We start from the raw sequence: 24,406 nt of genomic DNA on the forward strand, positions 1-24,406 counted from the left end.
TTTGTCTCACTGATCTAGTGAAAGGAAAGTAACAGCCACCAGCAAGCAAACCTCAGACCAAAGAGGCAGGCGGCTCAACACAACACAGATGCACAACAAAAGTGCTGGTGGCAACAGGGTAAGAGGAGAAAGAGAGAGGTTTTCAGCCATCTCAGTTATGGTTCTTCCCATTTCCTAGGGAAAGAATAAGTATTTCTCTTTTAGAAAGAGGAACGTGAGGTGTAGAGGGGTTAGGTAAGGCACATGAAGTCACACACAACCTGCTGGAAGAATAAATATTACATTCACATCACAATAAAAAAGTTAGAGAAAGTTCCTTCTTTCTAAAGGACGCCCTTCTGTTTACATGCAGCAAATGTGCCTGAAAATGACTTTAAATTTAGTTTGCTTTGGATAGAGTGGGAGAGCCAACACTGCTCCCTCCTGCACCTCTACTGACTGAGGGAGAAGTAACTAAGAGCTGGAGGGCAGGAAACCCTTGAACCATTCCAAGACAGCAGCGAGACCATCACACCTGCTTCCATAGATCAGAAAAACACTCAAAAATAATCCCAGAATTTCTTCTGAAGGCCATCACCTTTCAGGTCAAGTCTTAGGGTTTATTCAAATACCATTTTCTCCAACTCAAACCTGGTATAATTTAGAAAAATGATCGTTCTGTTTTCTCAAATTCACTTGCACAAGTTCTGCTAGGGTTGCTCTCAGAATAAGTTCAAGGAATTACACGCTTACTGCTCAATCCCTGTGTACTCTGAAGTCTACTGAGAACAGTCTGTGAGCTTGGGCTTCAGGCATGATTAAGGACCTATGTAAGACATGGAGCTGCAATCTGGACATGCACACAGATCACTATAACTAGAAAGCAGTGCAACAGCTGTCTGCAACTTTGCTTCATGTTTTGCATGTCTTTACAGAGGCACACCTCTGCACCAATAACACTTACAGCTTTTGAAAGTGAGGCTTCAAATACTGTTCCTATTTCATAATGCAAGGATTTTTTTGTTTGTTTTGTTTTTAATTTCTGCTCTGTTTTGTTTACATTATATTTTAGGCAATGACACTGTAATCACAGATGCAAACCAAGCTGAAAACTGTTAAACTAGATAGATAAAGTTCTCGTTTCGTTTATTTCAGTGCAGAAGTTATCACTGTATTTTTACATCTGTCCATACTACATTTTTTTCCTGTTTACTCAACTTAACAAGCTCTTCTTGCACTTGTGAATCTGCACTGAGAATTAAAAAGCTGCGCTCCAGGCATAGATTACTGTTTATTTTTATCTTCCATTATTCTGCTTTATTATTTTGTTGCTTTCTCAGCTTGGTACAATTTCAAACTACACACAAGCTGAAAGTCATTCAAAACCAAATATGAGAGTGCAGCCACATCCTCTACTGCATAACCTGGAAGAGTTTATTGTAGCCTTAAAAAGCAGATTTCCTAAATGCTTGTTAAATTGTTTCCATAATTCAAAGGTGACAATGCTTTAATTTCAGGGCAATGCTACAGCTTTGCACCTTCACAGTTTTCTTTAATGGTCCAATTCACTAGGATATTATGCTGTCTGTATTTGGCCCTAGGAGATGCTTTTACAGCATGGAACTGCAATGCATTAAGCACATTTTAGACTCTGTCTAGCTTCGCCCATAGTTGTATCATCTTGCTGGAAACCTCCAAGTTGCTTTTGACTGCACACAAATTAAATTATGGGAAATTAGAGCAGCTGGAAAACTGGCTTTCAATGAATTCTGTATTGCCTAATTCTCATTTTTATTCTTCAACTTGAAATATCCCTGTAGAGCACATTCCACCCATACAAACTGCATCATTCCTTTGTGATTTAGGAGGTTTGTCACAAAACAAGATTATTCAGACTGATTAAATTGCCAACAAGCCAAACATATGGTAAATGCTACATGAGAGAGAGAAAAATAACTCTCAGAGTTCATACAATGCATTTGTTTCATGGTGCTCTACATTGAATGCCAAATTTTATCCTGAATGCTATACCTATAACTACAAGAATTACCACCAAAAAGGCAGATTCTCCTCCTTAAACACTGTACTGTTCTAAGCTGCAGTAGCAGTTTAAACCGTGCTGTAACACACACCTCCTTCAAAGAATATAAAAAGACCCGTTTCTTATCACAAGCAGCTTTAATTCACTGATTCCAAGGAAATGTTTTCCAAGTCTTCTATGAAGACTTCTATTTTTTACCTATTTTTTTTTCCTGCTGGTTGACCCAGCAATACATGCTTTTGCTCCTTGTTTTGTGCTCATCGGCCTCCTCCTAAATTCTGATTTAGCCACTTCCATCCAGTGTAGAAGAAGTGCAATGCATCTCCAATGAAAAAATTCATGACAGGGGGTGTGCGGGGATGGTTCCAGTCACCCCAGTCTTGCATGCAGTCCACTCTCTGACAGTACTGGCAGACTGCACCTGCCAGTGTGCTTTCCTCAGGGTTGTCCATGCCTGGAATCCTCCACTGTCTGTAAATCCTTCCTGGAAGCCAGTAACTGGCTCCAGGAAGGCACCAGACCCTCAGGTCCATAGACCTGCTGTCCCAGCCCTGGGTTTTCAACTCTCCTACACCCCAGACATGAAGTTTACTCACTCTGAGCCCATGTTCAAGCCAGCTCTGTCAGCAGAATGGCCATGCCAGGCAGCTCTGATGGATGAGAATGAGACATCTCTTCCACGGCACTTTGCATCATGTTGTGCTGAAGCCCAGAGACAGCAAACTCTTATCCTGACAGCCTACTTCTTCCATATTTCTTCTAATACAGGATATCAAGAACAAGCAGTGAGAAATATTCCTCTCCAAAACCTGAAGCAGCAGACACTGATCTACTTCCTAGTACAAAATGGACACTTCTCCACTTGCTGCACTTCCGACGAGTGCAGTCCTCTCTGCCTCAGTCTCCTTCATCTGAGTTGCTGAGAGACTCAAATCACTCTTCTGCTGTTTCACATGTCTTGTGATGGCTCAGATATCTGCATAAACCTGGCAGACAAGGAGAACCCATAGGAAACCTGCTGTTCTTCAGATGCCATACCAACAGGGTGGGTATGATATCTGCAGATGCCCAACATGGCACGAGACACCTGTGTCTGGGGCAAATGGATTCACCCCTTGCAACCGAGACAGCCAGAGTGACTTTGAGAGAGCCATAGGTTGCTTCTAACTTCTGAGCATGTAAACGTGGTAGGAGACTGATTAAGCTGCAGTGACCTTTTGTTAAAAGGTAGAGGCTAAAGGAAAATATCTACTGTTACATTTTTCAGTACTAAAACTTCCTTGGGGGCCTCCTGCAAATGCAACAGTGAAGGCAGCCTTCAGGACTTCTGCTGCGATGCTCATCAGAAATACAACAAATTCACTGAAAACAGCAAGGAAGCTGTTGACAGCACAATGCCTTTGATGTAATATGCCCACTAAAGATTTTTTATTTTGTAAGTTCTGGAATATTTAATGAAAATTCAAAATAGAAACATATTAATTGTCAAAACTGCAGTGTGATAGAAGACCTGTAGTGTTTGACGGGGTAAATTGTAAATCTTTAAGGGCTGCCTTTAATCTAAAGAGTTGTAAATAATTTGTAAGGAATTTCCATTCGTTTTTTTTCTCTAGTGATGAAGTCAATCACAGACAGTAAGCTGAAAGATAGAGTCCTTAAAAAAAAGAAAAAAGACAAAAAAAGACAAACAACAAGCAGTCAATCTAAATATTTCCTTAAGAAATTCAAAGCTATAAATCTTATGTAACTCATTCTGAGAATCTCAGGGAGTTTTACCATTTAAGTTCTTGTCCCAAAATTGTGTAGCTGCAGGTATTAAAACTAGAATTAAGGGTATGACCAACTCCCCCTCTCTATTCTTGCCTCAGTCTGACTGGTAACAGCACTTCTTTCCATGTGAGAGTCTACCAAGTCCATGGGAAACATAAAAAGGGGTGAGTCACTCGGTGTAACTGCAATACAAAGTAAAAGGATATGACTTCTTATGGAAAATAGAATAAGAAATTATATAAGCACGTGAACTGAGATCCTTGTGTAGAAACAAAGGGAAAGATAGATGCCATGGACAGTAATACCACTAATGTCATTATTGTTTTGAGAACATCAATGGGCATTTCTAATAAAAGGACTGAGGTCCAGTTAGCTCTGCTTTGTAGCAATCCATCTCTGTTACTCCAGTCTGCTCCTTGTTCACAGTGAAGTGAGCAAGCTGCTATAGAAATTTCCTCAGATAGTTGACCAAATATCATACTATAAGTGGGACTATTCAAACACTTAAAATATTTAGGCACTTCAACTACAAACACAACTTGCATTCTCCTAAATTCAGCCCTCTTTGCATGCCATGGAATACATATGGAAGAACAAAAATATAAATCATTGTTAGCAGAATGAGAAAAAAATAAAAAAAAGGAGGCAATTTATAAAAAAATGCAAGTATAACATTCATCATCTCTTTTACATTTTCTTAGAATCCCTTACTTTGAGATTTAAACACAGTTTCTATACAGTTTTTTGAGATAAAGAAAATAAAACTTTATTTTTTCTGCATCAGAGAAATAGGCAATATCTGCATTTTGAGAGGAGACTGCAAACCAGAGATGATCTGCCACAAGAAGAGATATATTTCTGTTAATTAATGATTCTTTCATTATGGCAGTTTCAAAAACAGGTCTTGGACTAGCAGCAAGACCTGGGATAAGGTTTCACCTTTCCCTAAGCTGCAGCCCCAGAGTAAAAAAAGGGAAGAAAAAAAATGCAAGCTATTTGAAGACTGGAAAAATATCTGGCTAAGATAAAGTTAACCATTGATTCAGTCATGGCAATTTCTAAGTGTTATTGATTTGATAGCCCAGGGTCTGCATACAGCAAAACAGCATCAGTAGAGAAGTATGGTGACAGGATGACTCAAGTGTACTTTTCTTTCAGATATCAAGGGTAAAATTTACTCTGGAGGAGAGGAGAAAAGGTCATTACAGACACTTTTCAGACAGTACAGTAAAACAAGTACATGGATGTAGATTGCATGTCTATAGGCTTTGTACTGCAGAATATGGTTATTAAAAGTTAAGTAGTACTCCAGACAGATCAATATATTTCTAAGCAACAAGAAAAAAGAACAAGCCTCACAATGATATAAAGACTGCCAGATCAGATGTACATAGGGTCTGTTAGTCATCTTCTATATTGATTGTTATCAATCTTCAATTAAGTGGAGATTAATTCAACTGGGCTAATTATCAAACAACCAGCCTACTGGGAAAATTTCATTCCCAGCCCTGGTGACTGTTCATTACATCAAAGCATGACATGATGCATTTTCTCTGTACTTAATTCCGAAAGAGTGTGGGCATAGAACACCATGGATGACGGGAAAATCCAGGTAAAGCAAACATAGCTAGTTTATATTCCCATGGAGATGGCCTGGAAACATGTTAGATATGTTCCCATAGCACTCAACACAATCATTCAAAATTAATAATCCCTGCACAGACCCGTTCACATCCTCATAGTGTCTCTCATAGCATTCAACTACACATGATCATGATTCAGGCACCTACATCTGGGTCACTTCCTGCACACACCTACATCCTACATTTGGTGTGGATTCCTCAGTGCTTCTTACAATTGATAAATTTCACTGTGAAAGTGACTTTGCCTTGTGTTCAATGGGTATTTAAGGTGAAGAAAACATTATGTTAATAAGATGCTGTCTTTTTTTTTTAGATCTAGTTTTGAGTTTGTTGTCTTTCACTGTCATTGAACTGTCTCTTTACTCCTATTGTAAGAAAATGCAAATTAGAGTGGCTTCTGTCAAAGAGGCCCATTCACTTTGAGTCTTCCCAATCTAAATAGCCTTGGATTATTTACTTTTGAGCTCTCTTTATACAGATATCTTTCCGTGCCTTTAATTAGGCACTTTACTGTTCCTGACAAGTTCCTATTTCAACAACATATTTTATTTTAGTAGAAATAAACAGCCTTCAAGATAAGATCCTTTTAAAGTGCTTCATGCACTCTTTCCTCTTCTTGACCAACTTAAATAATAGCGTGTCATCTACAATTTTTGTCACCTTGCTTTTTTAGCCACTTCTTCAGACAATGGATAAGTACATTTACCCACTCTAGTATCAGCAGATATTCTGTGACACTACTGTTAAATTTCTTACCATGCTGAAAATTGGCTTTATATTTTTTAATACTTTTTTTCCGCTTTTTTTCTCCCTGCAAAATTTCCTTTCCCTTATATCTCTCTTTCTCTTTGTATGACTGTCCAATTCCCTCTCAACACATACAATCACAATTTTCTGCTTTCTTCAGAATTTTTATTCAGCACTGGCTGCTAAAGTTGACAGGCTGCAAAAAATCACTGGAAACACAATAAATTAACTTGTATTCTTGTTACTTTCCACATCTACATCAGACACTGGATATCTATGACCAGGCACCAATATGCAAGAAAGCTGGTGTTTATGCTCCCCTGTTAATAACTGGCTACAAAAAAGTTCACTATCTGTTCAATTAAACAGAAAAAAATTAAAAATAACTTTAAACAGATGTAAGTGAACATTAAAGAAAACACTTTTCTCTAAATGCAATGATGCTGCTCATTTCTGATGATCTGATTTCTTCTTTGAATTCATCCGTCACGGATTCAAAGCACTGTAATTCCCAGAAGTCATTAGCTCTCTGCACCTCTACTTTAAAAACACCAAATGAGTCATTGCCCTGAATTTTCCATTCTAGCTCCAAATTCTTCAGCCTGAACACGTTTTGGGCATAGAGAGGTTACTGTTTCTTGAACTGTATACAAAAAGAACTGTCAGCCCAAGTAAAGTAGAAGCATCATTTAGCCCAGGAGCCCAACTCTGCCTTTGAAGGTGAATTGATATCCAGGGTAGCGAGGGAAGTCAAAAGATTTTCCTGAAAGTCATTCCCATTTCCCAGTGGTCTTTGCCTCACAGCTGCCTGAACAAGGAGCTCAACTAAACTTCCATATTTAATTGCACCTTCTGAATCTATCAGACAAGATTGGGGCTTTTCCAGACTGTTTTTACTCCCTTTATTTATTACATCAGCCTCCTTGCTGTCCTGTGGTACTGTTTCAAGTTGAATTCATTGCATCAGGAAAGAGCAAGCAAAAAAAACCCTCCCAAATCCTGCTGTCTAATCATTTGAGTATCCCTTAGCTCCTATATGATGAAAAATAATCAATTCCTATGTGCTTTCTGTATACCACAAGTGATCTCCACGCTTTCCTCTGGCAGTTCCTCCAACCATTTTTTAATTTATTTAGTCTCCCCATAGATGGAAACATTGATGTTCCCAACCATCTGTGTTTTTCCATTCACAGAAGGATTTGTAGAGATTGATATCACTGGACAATAATATTTTCTTTGTTCCTTGTACATACGTAATATAAAACCACAACTTCATATTTTGCTTTTCCCTGAATATAGGGTAATTTCAGAAAACTATGCAGAAGCATCACCTGAAAAGGGTAACAAATTGAGAATCCATTCCTGTGTACACAAAGTTATTCTTTGTATATTTTGCATTTAATTGATTATTGTAAACAATTTTTATGAGCATAAAAATGAGGTAAGTTCCCAGAGAGAAAAGAAGCTCTTGTGATTAAGGCACCCAAACCATATTTAGGTAACAGAGAAGTGTATTTTCTGGGCTAGGAGGTTCTGCCAGTTTTCCCCATCTCCACTCTCTCATAACCAAAATAAGAATGTCAGCAAGTTCATTACGGATAGAGAGAAAATCAGGTATATGCCTTCTGGATTTCTGCCAGATAAAATTTATTTGAGGAAAGCAAATGTAAGGTGTTTGTCAAAAATCCTACTTCTTCAGCAGAGATAAAAAGCACTGACAATGTTTTGATCACACATATTTATATGATAAATAATAAAAATGAGCACATTTTCTATATTGGAGATCAAGGAAGGATATTCAGACAGAAGGGTGAAACGCTGTTTCAATTCTTATGAGATTCAACAGTGAAGGAGACACATCTTATTAAATATTTATTACACTTGAATAAAAAACATACTTAATAATTAACTGTTGTGCATTTAATTAACATAATGATTGCCCAATTAAATAAAAGTGAAAATTTAATTTGAGACACTTTAAGCACAAGGAGATTAAGGATAAAATATGAATATCCTGAGTCCTCAGTTTTCACCACTGAGTGTGGAGGTGATATGTGGTGAAGCAGCTCAACCAGAATTAGCAGTTTAGAAAGAGTAATAAAACATTCTTTCATCTGCATCTGGCCACAGGAAGCAAAAAATGCCAAGCAGGAGACGGTCTGCGAAATTTCATCTCCATTTCAAAAATAAAAAGCACAAAAGGAGCCCTGTCATCTATCCCCATCCACAACAAGGGCTGTGTAATCTTTTCTCATACCCTTGTCATGACAGTCTCTTATACAAAATAGAACCCACTTAGGGGGAGAATTTTCCAGATAGGTATATTCATTGAAACGACTTTTATTTAAAGCTATAGAACTATAAGGTTAAAAAGACTCAACAACCTTGCCAGGCTCTTGCTCCACTACCTGTCTCTTTGGTGTCCCTCCTCCTAAGATTATCATGCATTCTCCTCCACACAGATACCAGGGACAATCAAAGTTTCCACACTTCAGAACGTCAAAGGCAGCACACTTGTATGAGGGGAGGTATTGCTGCTTAAGTCAGACTAGAAGATTTTACTGCTAGCTCAGTGCAAGGAGTTTAACAATAATTCCCAGATCTAGTGTTCTAGTAAAGCAGAGAAACTATTCAGTTACAAAAGAATGGTTTGGATTCTAAGTTTCTACTTCTTTATTAAAAACCATAAACTTCTCATCAAAAGTTATGATGTTATGAAGTGCCCTTTGTACAGTGCAGATGCCATTGCAACTTAACAACAGTACAAGGAGAGTTCTTCAAACTTAGTTTAAAAATCACTTTCGCAGGGATCCTATTTAAGGAAACACCTCAGAGTCAAACCTAAGTTCCTACAAGTTCTCTGCTTCTTCCCCACTAGAGATCTGTATTGTCGACATGTCTATCACTGTACTATTAAGACCATCTCACAATCACATTAGAGCCAATATAAAGCAGCCAAGACAAGGTTAGGTCATTACCTGTGATATTGCAAAAAACACGGAGTGGTCCAAGTGGTCCACTTCCATCAGAATCGATGTAGAAGAAACCTGATGTCTTCCCTTGGTGTCGGTAAGCCTCGCAAGAATGTTCATAGATAGCTTTAAAGGAAAGAGAGAGTCATTGCATCACAAACAAGGAGAAAGCAGTAAGTACTGCTTTAATTATTGTCAAGGCATATACTGGTTATATGCAGTTGATTAGCATGTGAAAGCTTACTGCATTTGGACCTGAATCCATGCTCAAAATCACACATGTATTTAAGTAATTCCTTGAAATTAATATACGCTGGCTTTAAAGATACAGGTATTTGTTTTGTTCTGGATTAAAGTGTGTAAATACTTAAGCAAATTAATATGAACTCTGAAATGTACCACATCTAGTTATGGAGTGGTACATATATGCATCCATATAAAGGTGTTTCAAAGACATAGATACATGCATGTAGACATCATTTATCACCTAGGTATGCATTGAAGTCTTGTCAGCACAAATAACAGATTTTTTGGCAGTCTACACCTTCCCTGTATGATAATTTTAACAGGAAGCATTAAAGCCCATTTGCCAGCCAAATGAAATCAAGTCCTTGTCCCCCAGCAGAAAACCTTAAGCTCAGATATGGTCTCCATCACAGGTGGTGTTTTTATGCTTTAGAACTAATTTTATACAATCAACTTTTTCTCTCTGCTTATCAACATTCTTTTCTTGGAGTATTAGTGCCCATGAAAATCCAAGTGGTTAATAAAACAAGCAGCAGGTCACCAAGAGCAAGAACAGAATGAGAAAAAAAATCTCATAGGTCAGTACAATTCTTATATTTGAGGCATGTTTTTAGGTAAGAGGTAACCGTCACTTCATATGGGGCAAAGAGAAAACTCCTGCAGAAAGGCAGTCCAGTATCAGAAAGTCACATGCATGATCCTAGACCTTGAACAACAAAAGCCTTTAATCTCATTTCAGATGTCCTGATTTTTTTTTTCTCACCTGCTTAAACACTTACCTGATTATACTGACAAAATTATTCTCCCTAACAGTTTATGATTGCAGTGTTGAGGTTGTAAATGCAACTGCAAAGTTCCTGGTTTGGAACTCAGGGAGCTTTGCAGATTGAGTGAAGGGCCAGACTTCCCCTCTGCTTCTGAAACACGGTCCCAGCCTCTCCTGTAGAAGGCAGGAATTACTCTGCAGCAGCTGGAATAGTTCCTCACTCCCACTCCTGTGCACATATGGATTCACATCCCTCCTTTCCCCTCACTTCCTAAAAATAGTTTCTCTAATGAAACAAATTTTAGAAAGACTTAAATGCTGAGCCCTGAAGTAGTGTTGTCTGACTGTTACTCTGAAAAATGCTACAAGATAGTTCATCACTCGGATTTTGGACGTTTCTTCACTTCTGCCAACAAAATAGAACCACTGTTCTAGGGGTTCCAGAATAAGAATTAAGTCTCACCAGTTGATCACTTGTACCACACACAGAAATATGCTTTTTCATTGTAAATTTCTCTCCTCACCAGATATCTTTAGCAGACAGAACACCACTGGGTTAAGATACTGCTTAAGGTACTCAGCACCTGGTGAGGTAGTGCTTTAATTAGCATCCATCCTATAATAGACAGAATTAAGAAAGCTTCATCCTTAGCCTGATGTAGAAAGCACTGTAGGAGTCTAGAATATCTCTAAATTCCCACTCTAATAGCTGGCCAAGAGTATATATTAAATGCAAATTAAGTAAAATCCCCAAACCAGAACCAATTCTTCCACTATTCACAACCTGAGGGGCTAACAGAGAGTCCCTCAGTTGCCGAAGTGCTGACAAAAGCAGTAGGGATATGGAGGTCAGGAGAGAAACTGTAACAGGCAATTAAGTAAGCAACCAAGGAATCATGGTTTGATCAATTTGCAAAGTTCTTAAACTGCAGTTCACTTACTAAATTTGCTGTCATCATCATTATAGGACACTTTATCTTGTCTCATTAGGGAATATGCCAATTGCTTCGTCTAAATTGTTTGCTGAGTATTTTTGAAGACAAAAGATGGTGTGAGGGGTAGAGATATAAAACAAATATATTGTCAGTGAACTGACAGCAAAACTTTTCTTTCTTTTTCTTTCTAAGTGTTCTTCTTCTTCACCGTCATTTTGTCTGGAACCCATATCTACTTTTTACAAATTAGTAAGGAAAGATGTGAAGATTCAGCCATTAATAATGCAGGCAGATTCAAAGAGAAATGATCTATTTAACTTTAGATGGCCCCTTTGTCATTGCAACTTTGGAAAAAAAAAGGCTATATGGAGCTAGAAGTCAGGCTGGGAGCGCTGAATGGGTATAAATCTGAAAGGATGCACAAGCTTCTGTGAAACTACAGTTATGTCTGCCAGAAGGAAATCCATCCTGGTATGTTTTCCTTTCAGTTATATGAGAAATCCAGCACCACATACTGTGAAGTAGCAGAAGTGGGAAAAGGCTATAAACGTCAAGCTAAAGCACATAAAACATATTCTATCATGACTTAGAGAAAAGTAGTTTTGGTGGACAGCTTATTTCATAACTGTACACTGAAAGCTTCACATACCTGTAGCTTAAGCATTTGGTACTGTGTACTTCTAAACCGGAAATGTATGAGCCATTGATTTTAGTTCTCTTTTTTGGTATTTTTTGCTGTATAATGCATCAAGGAGAAAATTACATTTGTTTTCCAGTCACTGGCAGATGCCCCCAGAGACATTTCGAGTGCACCATCCATTCTAAGCTCTGCTGAACTATTTTGTGGGCTAAGACAACAGCCTGCTTCAGAATAAAGTTATGCAACTCCATTTGCTGAAAAAAGCCCTGTTATGCCAGTGAAAACAACTTGAAGCTGTCTTTATGGGCCCATGAAAGACAAGATCTCTTTGCAGTCATTCTTCACTTTATGCAATCAGAAATATCATATGAAAGTAAAAACCAGACAAAGACTCAGCTGTTAAGACCCCAGAACCTTAGCTTTGAAAACTGCCCTCATATTTATGTTCTGTTTTGTGTCAGACTTCTCTGATATAGATGAAGTTTTGGGAACAGTAGGGAAACCATTATTGTAATTGTCATTAAAGAGTCACCAACAATTACGCATATAATAAGCAAAAAACAAGCACCAAGCATAATGATGGAACTGTTGACAAGTGCATACATTTTAATGGAAAACAACATTTGCAGTAATTACATCTTTTGAATAAAGGAGAGGTATTCATCAGCTCATTCAGACTAGAACCCATCATCAATTTTCAAACATTATTTTTAATCTAAAAAACTCCAAATAAATATAAAGAATAGTGATTTTATTCCTTTCTGGGAAGTCTTTTAATAGCATTTATACTTTTTTTTTTAAATTTTAAAATGTTTACCAAAATGGAACAAAAACAACAAAAAAAATTCTTGATAAGATGCTCATAAGATGCTTGTTTTCTCATTTAAATACTTTTTAAAAACATAATTTAAAAAATTAAACCTCTCAGTTGTATTTTGTCTCATAGAAGCAAGACTTGTTTCCTTCTCTAAGCCTTCCACACATTTTTTTGGCTAATTTTGAATAGCACCAGCCATTGAAGATAAAATGATAGTTTCCAGCAACGTTCGTTTCACTGAGCCAGAAACACCGTAAATCACAGTTTATGACTTTCAGCCCCTGCTGTGTTTCCTCAGGCCCTTCTGAGAATAAGCTGCGTTGCCACACAGCAATAACCCTGCTGTTCCCACAGGCAGGCAGGGTGAAGCTCTTTGCTTCACAGAGCTGCATTATGCCAGTGCTCAAAGGAAAGCGATGTCAGCAGCGCACACGAACTCAAACTCCCCCCCCCCCCCCCGCAAGTATGGCTTGGACCTCACAGGCAGGTATGGCTGGTAAAAACATTAGGGTAAAGTACAGCACAAGGCAAAACCCAAGTGTAAAAGGTTTCACAAGGCTATTGCTGGTAACTGGTTACGCCAGGAAGACAAAACAAGAAACAGCTTGACTTCAAGGTCCCAGATTTAGTAAGGAAAACTGGACATCAGAAGTGCCTGTTTTACTTGGTCACAAAGGATGTCTTTTATTGCTTTTTCTTCCCAGAATCACTTACAAGTTATAACATTGGACCTATGCTGACATTTTTGCTCTGTAAGGAATTTTTTTTAAAGGCTACTGCTGTGTTTCACAAAGAAATTTAAAATTCTCCCAGAACTACCTGCTGAAACCTGTGCAGCCTGAGAGCTCCATTCTTCACAGCAAGTGATGCTTCTCTAACTGAGTACTGTTTGTGCTCTTGCCTACCTGCTAGGATGAGCTGTGCTGATGGTGTTCAGTCATGCACAATACTGACAGAGTTCAAGATATCTATTTCCTAGCCCCTTATAATTTTCTGTGAAACACATATACCCAATTTCTCCCTCAGGTATCTCTTTCAGTCTTAAGCATCTCAAACTGAACTAGCTTTTCAGATCAACAACTCATCACATCAGAGCATTTGTTCTGAACACTGCTTTACTCACTGATCATAATGGGCATCTTTTCCTTTAGTTCTCACTTTTCTGCTTCCCAGGTGCTTAGGAAATCATTTGTCAAACTTTGAAGAGCATTTATAAAATAAACACTTTATCCCCAGACAGATCAACATCACCAAATTCTACACATTCTCTTATATCATCTGGGATAGAAACATTCATAAGCTCAAAAATCAAAACTATGGATCTGAAACATATACATTCCATGTTTTTTTCAAGCTACACACTACATCCCTACAGAAGCATCCAAGTAAAACTATAAGTATTCACTTTGATTGGTCAAGGTTCAAGCTACAGATCCATGATTCAGATTTCAGTGCCAGAAAGGCATTATCAGATTTTAATAATAATAACCTAGGTTGACCTTTTTGGTAAGAAAAAAGCCTGTAGAATTTAATTTTCTAATTCCTGCATCAAGATCCTCATGACTGGTCAGCCAGAGCACAGGCAGGAACTCTGCACCTCGCAGTACCGTCTGACAGGCATGGGGTTGCTCTCAGCTTGGCTCTGCAATTGAAACTTCAGCCTTGATTCAGTATGCTTCAAGAGCCTGAAAAATTGTAAATATGACAAATTTCATCACTGCTCAGCTCTCTGAAGTATCTGTTAAGTAAAGTAAGCTGTTAATCCAACTGTTTTAATTACAGTCCTTCAACCAAAGATTTTACCTCTACCATAGCTGAAATCTTTAACAGTATATGACTGAGCACAAACATTTGCAAGGTCAAACTTCAGTTGTTTCCAATAAAACATCTTTTCACCCAGTTTTTCATGAATTGCCCGTTACTATATTGCCATTTGGCTTCCAATCCTACTTTTGCTCTATGCAGTTCAGCTGCAGTCTCCAAGGCAGCCTTCAGGCCTCCCGTTCCGTTGTGGAGCTGCCCAGCAAGCCCCCATGTTCCTAACTTATAAAACCTGTCCTCTCCCTCAGGCCACTTTAATTTTGATTTTCACCTCCAGTTGTACTTTGACTAAAAAAAAGACAGTTCTTTGTACAAAGATTTGCAGTTTTGCAAATACCTCGAGTAATATATTTAAAGACCCCTGTCTTCAGTGCAGGAACCAACTTGTTATTCACCCAGTAAGATGCACCTCTTAAAATACTTCTTCCTGCTGGACTCAGTGTAAAGGTAACAGTGACACTCAGACTTCAGTTTTGCTACTGGGAAGACAACCTCTCTCTGCTGTGTACAGCAACACATTACTAGTATAGATACCACCAAGAGGTAAGTTCCAAATGAAAAGCAATTTGTTCGGTTGTTTTTTTCTTTTTTTTCCCCTCAGAGGATTCTGTCCTTTTCAAATTTAATGGACACCAAGATAACATTCCTCAAAAAATAAAAGTAAACCTTAAAATTCCTAATATTTCTTTCCTACTGTACTCCTAATTACTTTGGAAACATGAGCTAGAGATTCAGAATTTGACCTGTACTATTTATGATTACTGAAATGAATCCTGTAGTATTACTGTTTCAAGATTGGTTTCAAATAATCTAATAAAAGTAGCTGATAATTTTCAATTTCTCAGAAGGAGAGAACATTTTATGGTAATGTAATAAATAAAATACATTAAAGAGACCTAAAGAACTTTAATTCTTGATTTCATTGGGAGGTGCTGACACTGTCCACTTCCCAGATAAAACTAGCAGTGAGATCTATGTCACTTTTACCACCTCTAACAGTTGTACAGTTTTGAAAAAAGGCAGACAGAATACTTGCTGTCAGATCATTTGGGATTCATTTAACTGTTTTGTAATTCTCTGCATCTTAGACACAAAGAGTAATAATAACACCTTTAATAATAATTATTATTGTATTCAGAAGTGAAAACTTACGTTTTATTTAGACTGCAAAGGCCAGTAAGAGTTGGGGTTTCTGATGGGATCTTCAACCAGCCCTAGACTGACCTTGGACAAATAGATATGTACAAATGCTGACCAGACAAAATTAAGCATTCTCAACAAAATGCTCAGAGCTCCCGGAGCAGACTGGAGATGACTATTTCACCCTCTGCTTGTGGACCTCAGGCCTGACAGATTTGCTCTTACAGACTCAGACTAATGAGCATTCAACCAAGGATTTTTCTAAATAGCAAATAAAGCAATATGCAATGGGAGATTTCTTCTCATTCCAACAGCAGAGGGATTAGTACAGGCAATGAACTCTGGGAATGATCATCATTCTCACCCTTATAATACAATTGTCTTATTAAATGCCAGAAAATGAAATCTGTATTTTCGAAAACTGGATTTTGACAGCTCTGCTCTTGACAGACTAATGCAGTCTCTGCTATGGTGTGCCTGGATGACAGATAGATTATTTTTTCTTTTTAAAATATATAATTACTTTTACAAGTGTCACCTAAATGGATGTTCAGGACAGACACTCCCTTTGCACCTGGGGATTAGACAATTTCCTACCATCCAAACTAAGGCTTCCCCTGATCAAGCTGGGAAAGGTCATGTCAAGCCATCCTCCCATGGTACTCCCCTGCTGAGGTTTGGAGGTAGCTGTGTCAGTCACATAACCCAGCAGCCCCTTCCTGGCCCTAGTGCAGAATGACCTGCAAGTCCTGCTGCTGCAAGAAAGCAGTCAGGGACACCTACTCCATTTTAAGAGCAGTGTTGGAGGGAAATGAGCAATCAAAGACTTGGAGGATACTGTGCAAACCGTGGTATTTTAGTCTTGCTCCCCAAAGTACTGGTATCCCTGTGGTCATGGTCACACCTGAAGAAGGCAGGCTTCAAAAAGAACTGAGTTAGTCTCCCGCATACTCTGTTCTGCAGTAAAGCCCCAAAGCAAAATATTCTCTGTGTTATTTATAAGGAAATGTCAGGCAAAGGGAAAAACTTTTTTTAAATGAACACTACTGAGAAATGCAGATGTACAATTTACAGATACACGTACTGAAGGGAAAGCATTAATAACACAGTAACTTATTACAAAATAAACAATGAAAATTCATACTCCAAAAGCATGGTGCGAACAAAAATATGCAGGAACAGCAAGTACTGAAGGTTTGATATGAATATTAAATGCATTTTCTTTAGTCAAAGAACACCAATTGTTTAAACACACATGGAAAAAAAGCTGTTCCAAGAATCTCAGGTAGGAAAATTGGCTACTCAGGACATTCAAATTACATGACCAAACTCACTGTTAGATATCTGTCAAATCAAAACTCTCTGAACCTGATTTGCCCAGCCAGCAAACTGTGTACATATCTCCCTACCTTGGAATACAAGAGAATTACCATTGCCACAGCTGGCATTTTAAGATGCAGCTCCAGTACTGCTAACAATCTGGCTGAAGCTATATTAAGCTTTTCAGATCAAAAATGATATATGCTGTAAGCATATTAATATTAAAAATACATTTTCAAAGCCTGAAGTTATGTTAAGTTTATGCCATATCAATGACTTTGTGACATTTCCATTATTGGATGAATCTTTCCTCCAGCAATTACCTAGGCCAATAAGACACATACCTGTATGTGCAAGATAGATAACACACCAAAGCAAATATCCAGAATTAAATTACATTCTGTTAATTATCACCTTGCAAAGCTTTGGGACATGTTGACATCCCCAGAACATGAAGAATAAAACCATTATTTTATATTTCCCATAATTTTTATATCAATGTTCAGCAGTCTATGGAATTCAAAAATCCACCCAAGACTAAAAACCACCTGAAATAAAAATAATAAAAAAAACAGAAGGGGAAGATGAGGCTTTCTAAGGGACTAACATAACTCACAGAAAAAGGAGATTATTAATCATTATCATGTAATAATATTATTACAGTATTCTGTATCTCAGGGCCATTTTATACCGGTCTACTGCTCTCACTATCACATGATAATTACAAGAAATAGTAGTATGAAAGAGATGACTGTGCGGCTTTTCGACTATTCCCTTTCAATTAATACATATATTAATTTAAATATATACATATATAAATCAATTAAGACCTGTAATTCAATCCTCAGTTTCTCTATATACACCTATAATTCTGACCTACCTTTGGTTGCCTACTGTCTGTCTAAGCTAAGACAGTCTCCCTCTGTAGATGGCAGACACTGAAACATTTCAGGGGTGGTCCATAAATTTACCATGGCCACCCTATCTCACAGTGAGGCTAGTTAAGTTCTGGAAATAGTTCACACTTTTTACATATAAAGAGAGAGCAGACCACTATCTTAGATTGGATGTCACAGTATCAGACAGCAAAAGACAGATGAGCTGAATCCCACCCAGGCTTTTTTTCTCAAGCTGTGTACTAACATCAGTGTTTCTATTTAAAAGGGGAAAACAGAAAAAAATTATCTATTTTGCTATGGTTCACACATGTGATTACATAAGGGATCCTCTCCTATCTATCTGGATTATATCAGACTACTCCAATACCTGACAGATCAGCAGGCTACCCACACACTGTAGGAATGGGGAAATCATCTATCCCTAAAAAGGCTTCAGCTGAGCTAAACTTCCAACCTATTTAAATGCATGCTGTGTGAAACACATTTAAAAGATAAAGCAAAAAGCAAACCCTGCATTTTACAGATTGAAATGTGATTGTATCCTCAAAGCACTATCTCAGGTCCAGATAAGCTCAAGTAGCAACAAGCAAAGAGTATTTTCTAAGGAAAGAACTCGTACCATTTCAGTAGACGATACAGATCACACACCCTTTAATATACTCGCAAATTGGATCTTATTCCCAACAGAGGTGGAGAAACTAAGGCATAACAAAACTCATACACAATCAAATGTAAATCACCTACAGTTGGCTTTATATCTTATAGGGTTATTCCATGACTCTCAGTTTCCCCAAGCTGTGGGCAGTGAAATAGGTATCTGAAGACAGTCAGCACAAGGACATCAAATTGCATGTCCACATGCATTTGTGACAGCATGGCACTGGCACAATCTTTGGGGTTTCACAGCTACACAGAATACAGAGACGGAAACACAAGTGCCCATCAGTGCTGTGACTAGCCAGGAAGAAGATGTTTGCACTGGAGGATATAAGGATGAGAAGTAAATCCACAATGGAAAAAAACCCAATCAAAAAGTAAGAAACAAAACCCAAACCAAACAACAACAGCAACAACAACAAAAGACTTGGAAGGTACTGAGAATATTCCACGTGGCAGTTAGTGAAGAATGATTAACCATTACTAAGCAAAGAAACGTGCCTATGCATCAGGCAATAAGCTTTGCAGGAAAGAAAATATTAAACTCTTATATGCTAGTGAAACCCAGAAAACATGGGTTTTAGCACTATTTCAGAGAAGAGGAGAAGAACAGAAGCAGGACCAGATGAGACTTCAGGGTGAAATTTGTCTGCCACACAATAGCTATTTAATGGGACAGGACCACACCCATTTAAGTGGCAGACTTGCATGTGGATCAGGCAGATTGCCAAACACTCTGTGACACTTTAGGAGCTTCCGGTATCATAAGGGATTGTGAGTGAAGAGGATATCTGAGGTTTGCAGAAAACTAGCTGCCTCTGGTAAGATTATGTTAAGGCCACACCTAGAGCCAGTTATTTCTTTACATGTATCTTCAGATGCACACTTTTGCTTCATCCACACATCTTGAATTTCAACTACTCATTTTTAGTCATGACAGACACAATCTTGTCCCGCATATCTGACATGGTCTTGCAAACATTGTCCCAGCTGTGTCTTCTATCAACTTACTGTTCTGTTCTGACACTGTCTAATTCCCCTCTGTTGCATCAAATGCAAACTATTCATCTTTGCTTTTCATGGCACATTTCAGAATTATCTACCTGTCGTGACTCTGACATTTGCCTTCTCAAAAATGTCAAACTCTTCTGGTCATAGCCTTATATTTTTCAAACATGCACATTTTTTTACTGCTTTCTCCCATGTCACTCCATGTCTGCAAGCATTCAATTTCTTCCTCTTTTTAATCTCTGCCTTATGACTATTTGGCTACAAGAAAGCCTAGAAATAATTATGTACCTAGTAGACTGAAACTGCCACCTATGATGCTGATGAAGCCTTTCTGGCACTCTGCCACCTGTGCCAGCATGTTTTTTCCCCTCAGAAACTTAACTGCCAACTCTTTAGAAAAGGGATAGTATGTATTGTTAACTGTTCCTCACAGCAGGATCCAGGGTGGTCCAGGAATATTTGGAAGAAAAAAGTAAGATTGCTTACATATCAACCATAAAATGCATTTCAACACTTCACATATGATGACAGTAAGTTAGGGATACTGTCTCTTTAGATCTCAGTTCTTAAAAATGGAAAGGTCTCCCAGTCTGAGGTAGTAAAACATAAACCAATTAATTCTAGGTTGCAGATGCATGTCATACAGTTCTTCCTGGAAGCAAGGCAAAGAATGGGTCTTTTTACAGTTTTCAGCCACCTGTTACCACACCAAAAGGAGGCAAAACTCATGGTCGTGCAACTCACACAAAAAAAAGAAATTCAGACAACAATGAAACAATTCACCCTGTTTCACTTGCAGCAGATTGCCAGGTAAATCTTTCCCTTGTTGCTGCATGGACTTGGGTCTGAAGGGCAGTTTAATGAAAGAAATAGCCTCTCAAAAGCGGTACAAGTTCAATTTCAAGCCCGTCAGCCTCAGTGTTCAAGTAAAAATGAAAATCTCTTGAGATTATATTTCAAACCTTACAAAATTAGATCTTTTACTTGATAGAACTACACTGAATTACATGATTGGAGACTTTGCTATACGTTGAGAATATGAGTTATGCTGTGATCAAATCTGTGGCTTTAATTCACCTACCAAAAGGTACTCCTGTATGTCAACCACTATCACCTGAAAGAGATAATGTCTCTTCTTCTGCAAATTTCTTATCAACAGCCTGCATTTACCCACTGGCCTTTGAATTTGTTTCATTGCATTTCAAGCACATGAATGCATTTCTCTAGACTAATGCTGCTGTTTATCAGCCTTGCTTGGCTTACAGGGCAGCTGGCTCCACAATCTATCTGGAATCAAATTAGCTGTTGATAAGATAGTTGTAAATAAGCTGAGCAGGTGAATAGCTGTACATCACATCTATGCATATCTTGATCTACTGAAAAGTCTGAACACAAGACCTTCCTGAGAAACTTTTCAGAGTAGTTTCTACAGCAGTGAACCTTAAATAACTACAGCTACCTATGCGCCTTTGAGAGTGCAAACATAAGCTGACAGCAGTAGGAGGCTTCACTAGCTCCACAGAAATATGTATGTGGAAAACTGGTCATGAACCAGTTCTATGAGGTAACGAGATGGTCTCCTTCAGACAGAAGCCACACTGAGTTGGCACAGACATAGTGAGCCTCAGGCACCGAGCTCATATGACAGCACAGATGTAGCCTAGAGTTAAGTGTCCCTAATCACCTGTGATGGTCAATAGTGACAGCTCTCTTCCTTCCCCAAGGAGCCTCTCCCTTCTCACCAACTGACTTGGTTCAAAGGTTTGAAGAAGAGTGCTGCCTTTTGGAACAAAAAAAGCAATGGACAAGAAGTAAGCCCTCTTTTTAAAGCTATAAACTCAGTGGTTTTCTTCCCATCCTTCATCTGGCTTGGCATGATTTCCACACCAAGCCCCTGGCTTCCTTTCTGTTTACAATGTAGAGTTCAGGTTGACAGATCCACGAACAGACCTCTGAACAGCCTCTCCTGCCAGCTGCAGATCCCACAAATTACTTCGCCATTAACTAGCAAACCATTTACAGTCTCCAAAATTACAATACAGTTGCCAATATTCTCAGCTTTAAACCACTAAGTACCTTTCCTTCTCTTCTGCCTTTTAGCTTAACAGGGGGAAAAAAATGCATATAACCAATCTCATCCTATCTGCGGTCCAAGTGTTCATCAAACACCCGGAGTGGTTATAGTTGTATTCCTGGAATTGTTATTCTTACTCACCGTTTTTTTCTCTTTATTTCCCATGTTAGAACTGGAAGTTTGCCCTCATTTTCTGTTTTGCCTTTCAGTCAGCTGTATAAAGAGGCTTTATTTTGGCTTTTCTTTTCTCTCTTCTCTATTTTTTAAGAATTCACAGCATGTTGTGCCTCTACTGTTTGATAGGGTTTTTTTAACCTTTAAAACACCTTAATATTCCTTTTGCTGTGGATTTCAGGAGCTGAATGTTTCATGTACTGTCAGTTTCAGATACTATTAATAGCAGCAGCCAAAAAAAAAATCATAAACAGTTGAAAATTGGGTTCTTGCAACACCAACTTTCATATAATCTAGAAACAAAGAAGATAAGGGAGGCAAAATTGACATAAAGGCCTAAACACAGACTAAAATCAGCCAACTCAGCCCAGCTAAATTCAAGTAAATGTTGAATGACCAATGTGTCTATGATGTGGATGTAATATGCATGACTTTATGATTCTCCAAATCAATGTACAGTGTGAGGAAAAAAGCCATAGAAAAATTAGTTAACATAATCTGGTTTTGTTTTCTCCAAAATATTTGTCAAAACCATGCATATTTGCAAATGTATTCCTGTGTACTTTCCTTAATCTTCGTTTGGAAGCCTAGCCATGATGATGATGTCCTGTGTCCTCTTGACCCATTCAAACCAAGTCAGGACATGTTACGTGACCTCTCACAAAGCTCCTTCCTGGTTTATGTGCACCTTGACATACAAGCTGTAGTAGAAAACACTGTAGGTGTGGGTTTACTTACAGTTGTGACAGGTCGCTCCCATGTAGCCCGTATCATTACAGTCGCAGTAAAAGGTGGTCCAGGACTGAGAGCATTTACCTCCATGTTCACAGTAGTTGGGTAAACACCTAATTTGAGAGAGTTTTAAAAAATATAATTAATTATAAAGATTTCTGTAAAAACAATGTGCTGTAAAAAAATAATTAAACTCCTCATTCAGGCAAGAGTTTCCCAGAGCTGATTCACTGTATAATACTTATTCCTCTGATCTGTAATTCACCTCCAGTGCAAGCATCGAAGAAAACAACATTTAAACTATCCAGTAGGTAGGTTAAGATCACTCTGAATAAAAGTATTCTACCTGTTAGCAATTAAAGTGTCACAAACTTTCTGAGCACAGAACAAGAAAAGTAACAGGCAAAAATGCTATTGAAATCTTGTTTCAAAGGAGAATCCCCTGTTCTCTGATTAAACAGGAACCACTGTTATCAAAATTAGGCTGAGTTACATTTGTGGTAACACAAGCAGCATGCAAATCTCTGAAGTGAGAGGAAAAGTACGCTTCAGTTATGAGTTCTGTACTCTCTCCTCTTTTCCTCATTTTAGTTGCTGTGCCTCTGAAGTATTATTGTTAAACAAATTAATAAAAGAAGAAAGAGGCACAACAGCATGCAGCTCAGGAAGTGAACAGAAACAAAAGCTGTGGGAGATAAATTCAATCTCCAGGACAAGAAGTGAATGCTGATCTGAACTCCCCTGGTATAAATGCACGCAGTGCAATGGAGTTACACCAACCTAAATGGAAACAGATTGTTCTCTTGTTTGCTGTTTCTTTCATTTTTTTTTCTTCTTACTGTATATTAATCTCTTTTACACAGTATGTCTGACTTTTGAAAAATAAGTAACTTGTTTATACTGCTGATTCAGTTGCGATGGGTGGGTGGAGAGGAAACAGGCAACCAATTTGTCTCTTACACTACAGAATTCCATTAGGGTTTGCTTTGCTGTAATTTGAGATTCAAAACTTTTTATGTCCAGAGCTTTCTGTGGTGTTAGTGCTGAAGTCACTGATGCTACCTAGATTTTTGCCAGCTGAAGACATTGTATTGCAGTTCATCTCATCCTTAGAATTTTTTTTGCATATAAGTATGCATTTTGCCTTTAACTGTGGCTTTCAGTCTGTTTCATCTAGATTACTTACAATTAAAACCCATTTCATGCATGCAAGCAGAAAACCTGTATGTCCCTAACAGTCATCCATCTTCACCAGCCTTCTGAGCCTCACCAGCCAAGTTTTCATCAACCTACCTGAGCACAAGGCTGTTTAGAGCTGTCAAGCATTAACAACCCAAAGAAACCTGTTTCTGTGCCCAGAGGCCTATCAGACTAACCTTTCATTCTCAATATGCTCCAGGATAGTTCACACAAACATACCTACATTCATCTCAGTGTGAGTCTGGGATTCATTTTAGAACCCAGCTTCACTTGATCACTATTTATACCATCCTACATAAAATTATAAAGATCATAGAAAAATATTAAGATGAAAGATTAATTATTTTTATTAATGTTTACTCAATTATTGCCATTATTTATTATAATACTAGAGAAATAAGGAATTCAAGAAGAAAGTATACTATTTATAACTATCTGTAACATTTTTTAAAACAATTATAAAATTTATAACTCTTGTAAAAATCATTGTCATGGCTTCTATTAATCATTGGGCTCAAATACAAAATGAGGAAAGAGTATGGCAATTACATGGCTGGTTTTCCAGCTCACCAGGGAGCTTTTTCCAGTGCTGTGGGAGAACCTGTTCTTTCTAAAACAAGAAACAAAGGGGACGGCCAAAACCACTGGGCTTCCCCCACTCTTACAAGTCAGCTATTCTGAGAAGGGATAAGATTCTGTCTTTTAATGGTATGCTGAGCAATCATCTAACAGCCAAACAGGCTACTGGTGCAGTGACAGCCCAGCCAGCCTCTCTGCCATCACGTCTACTCCTAGTAATAGCGAAGTGAGATTTAGAAGCTT

The 24,406-nt window shown here is 38.1% G+C and overlaps 1 protein-coding gene across 1 annotated transcript in view; it reads right to left on the bottom strand.

Moving 5' to 3' along the window:
* CNTNAP5 (contactin associated protein family member 5) overlaps positions 1-24,406 on the bottom strand; it is a 290,138-nt gene that overhangs the window by 90,859 nt on the left and 174,873 nt on the right. The window contains exons 11-12 of the mRNA XM_032692890.1: positions 22,391-22,497; positions 9,159-9,278 (exon numbers count right to left, since the gene is read on the bottom strand). Of these exons, the coding sequence (XP_032548781.1) occupies positions 9,159-9,278; positions 22,391-22,497 (227 nt within the window). The remainder of the gene's footprint in view (positions 1-9,158; positions 9,279-22,390; positions 22,498-24,406) is intronic.

This window comes from Chiroxiphia lanceolata, chromosome 7 (genome assembly GCF_009829145.1).
Source record: "Chiroxiphia lanceolata isolate bChiLan1 chromosome 7, bChiLan1.pri, whole genome shotgun sequence".
Classification (NCBI taxonomy): Eukaryota; Metazoa; Chordata; class Aves; order Passeriformes; family Pipridae; genus Chiroxiphia; species Chiroxiphia lanceolata.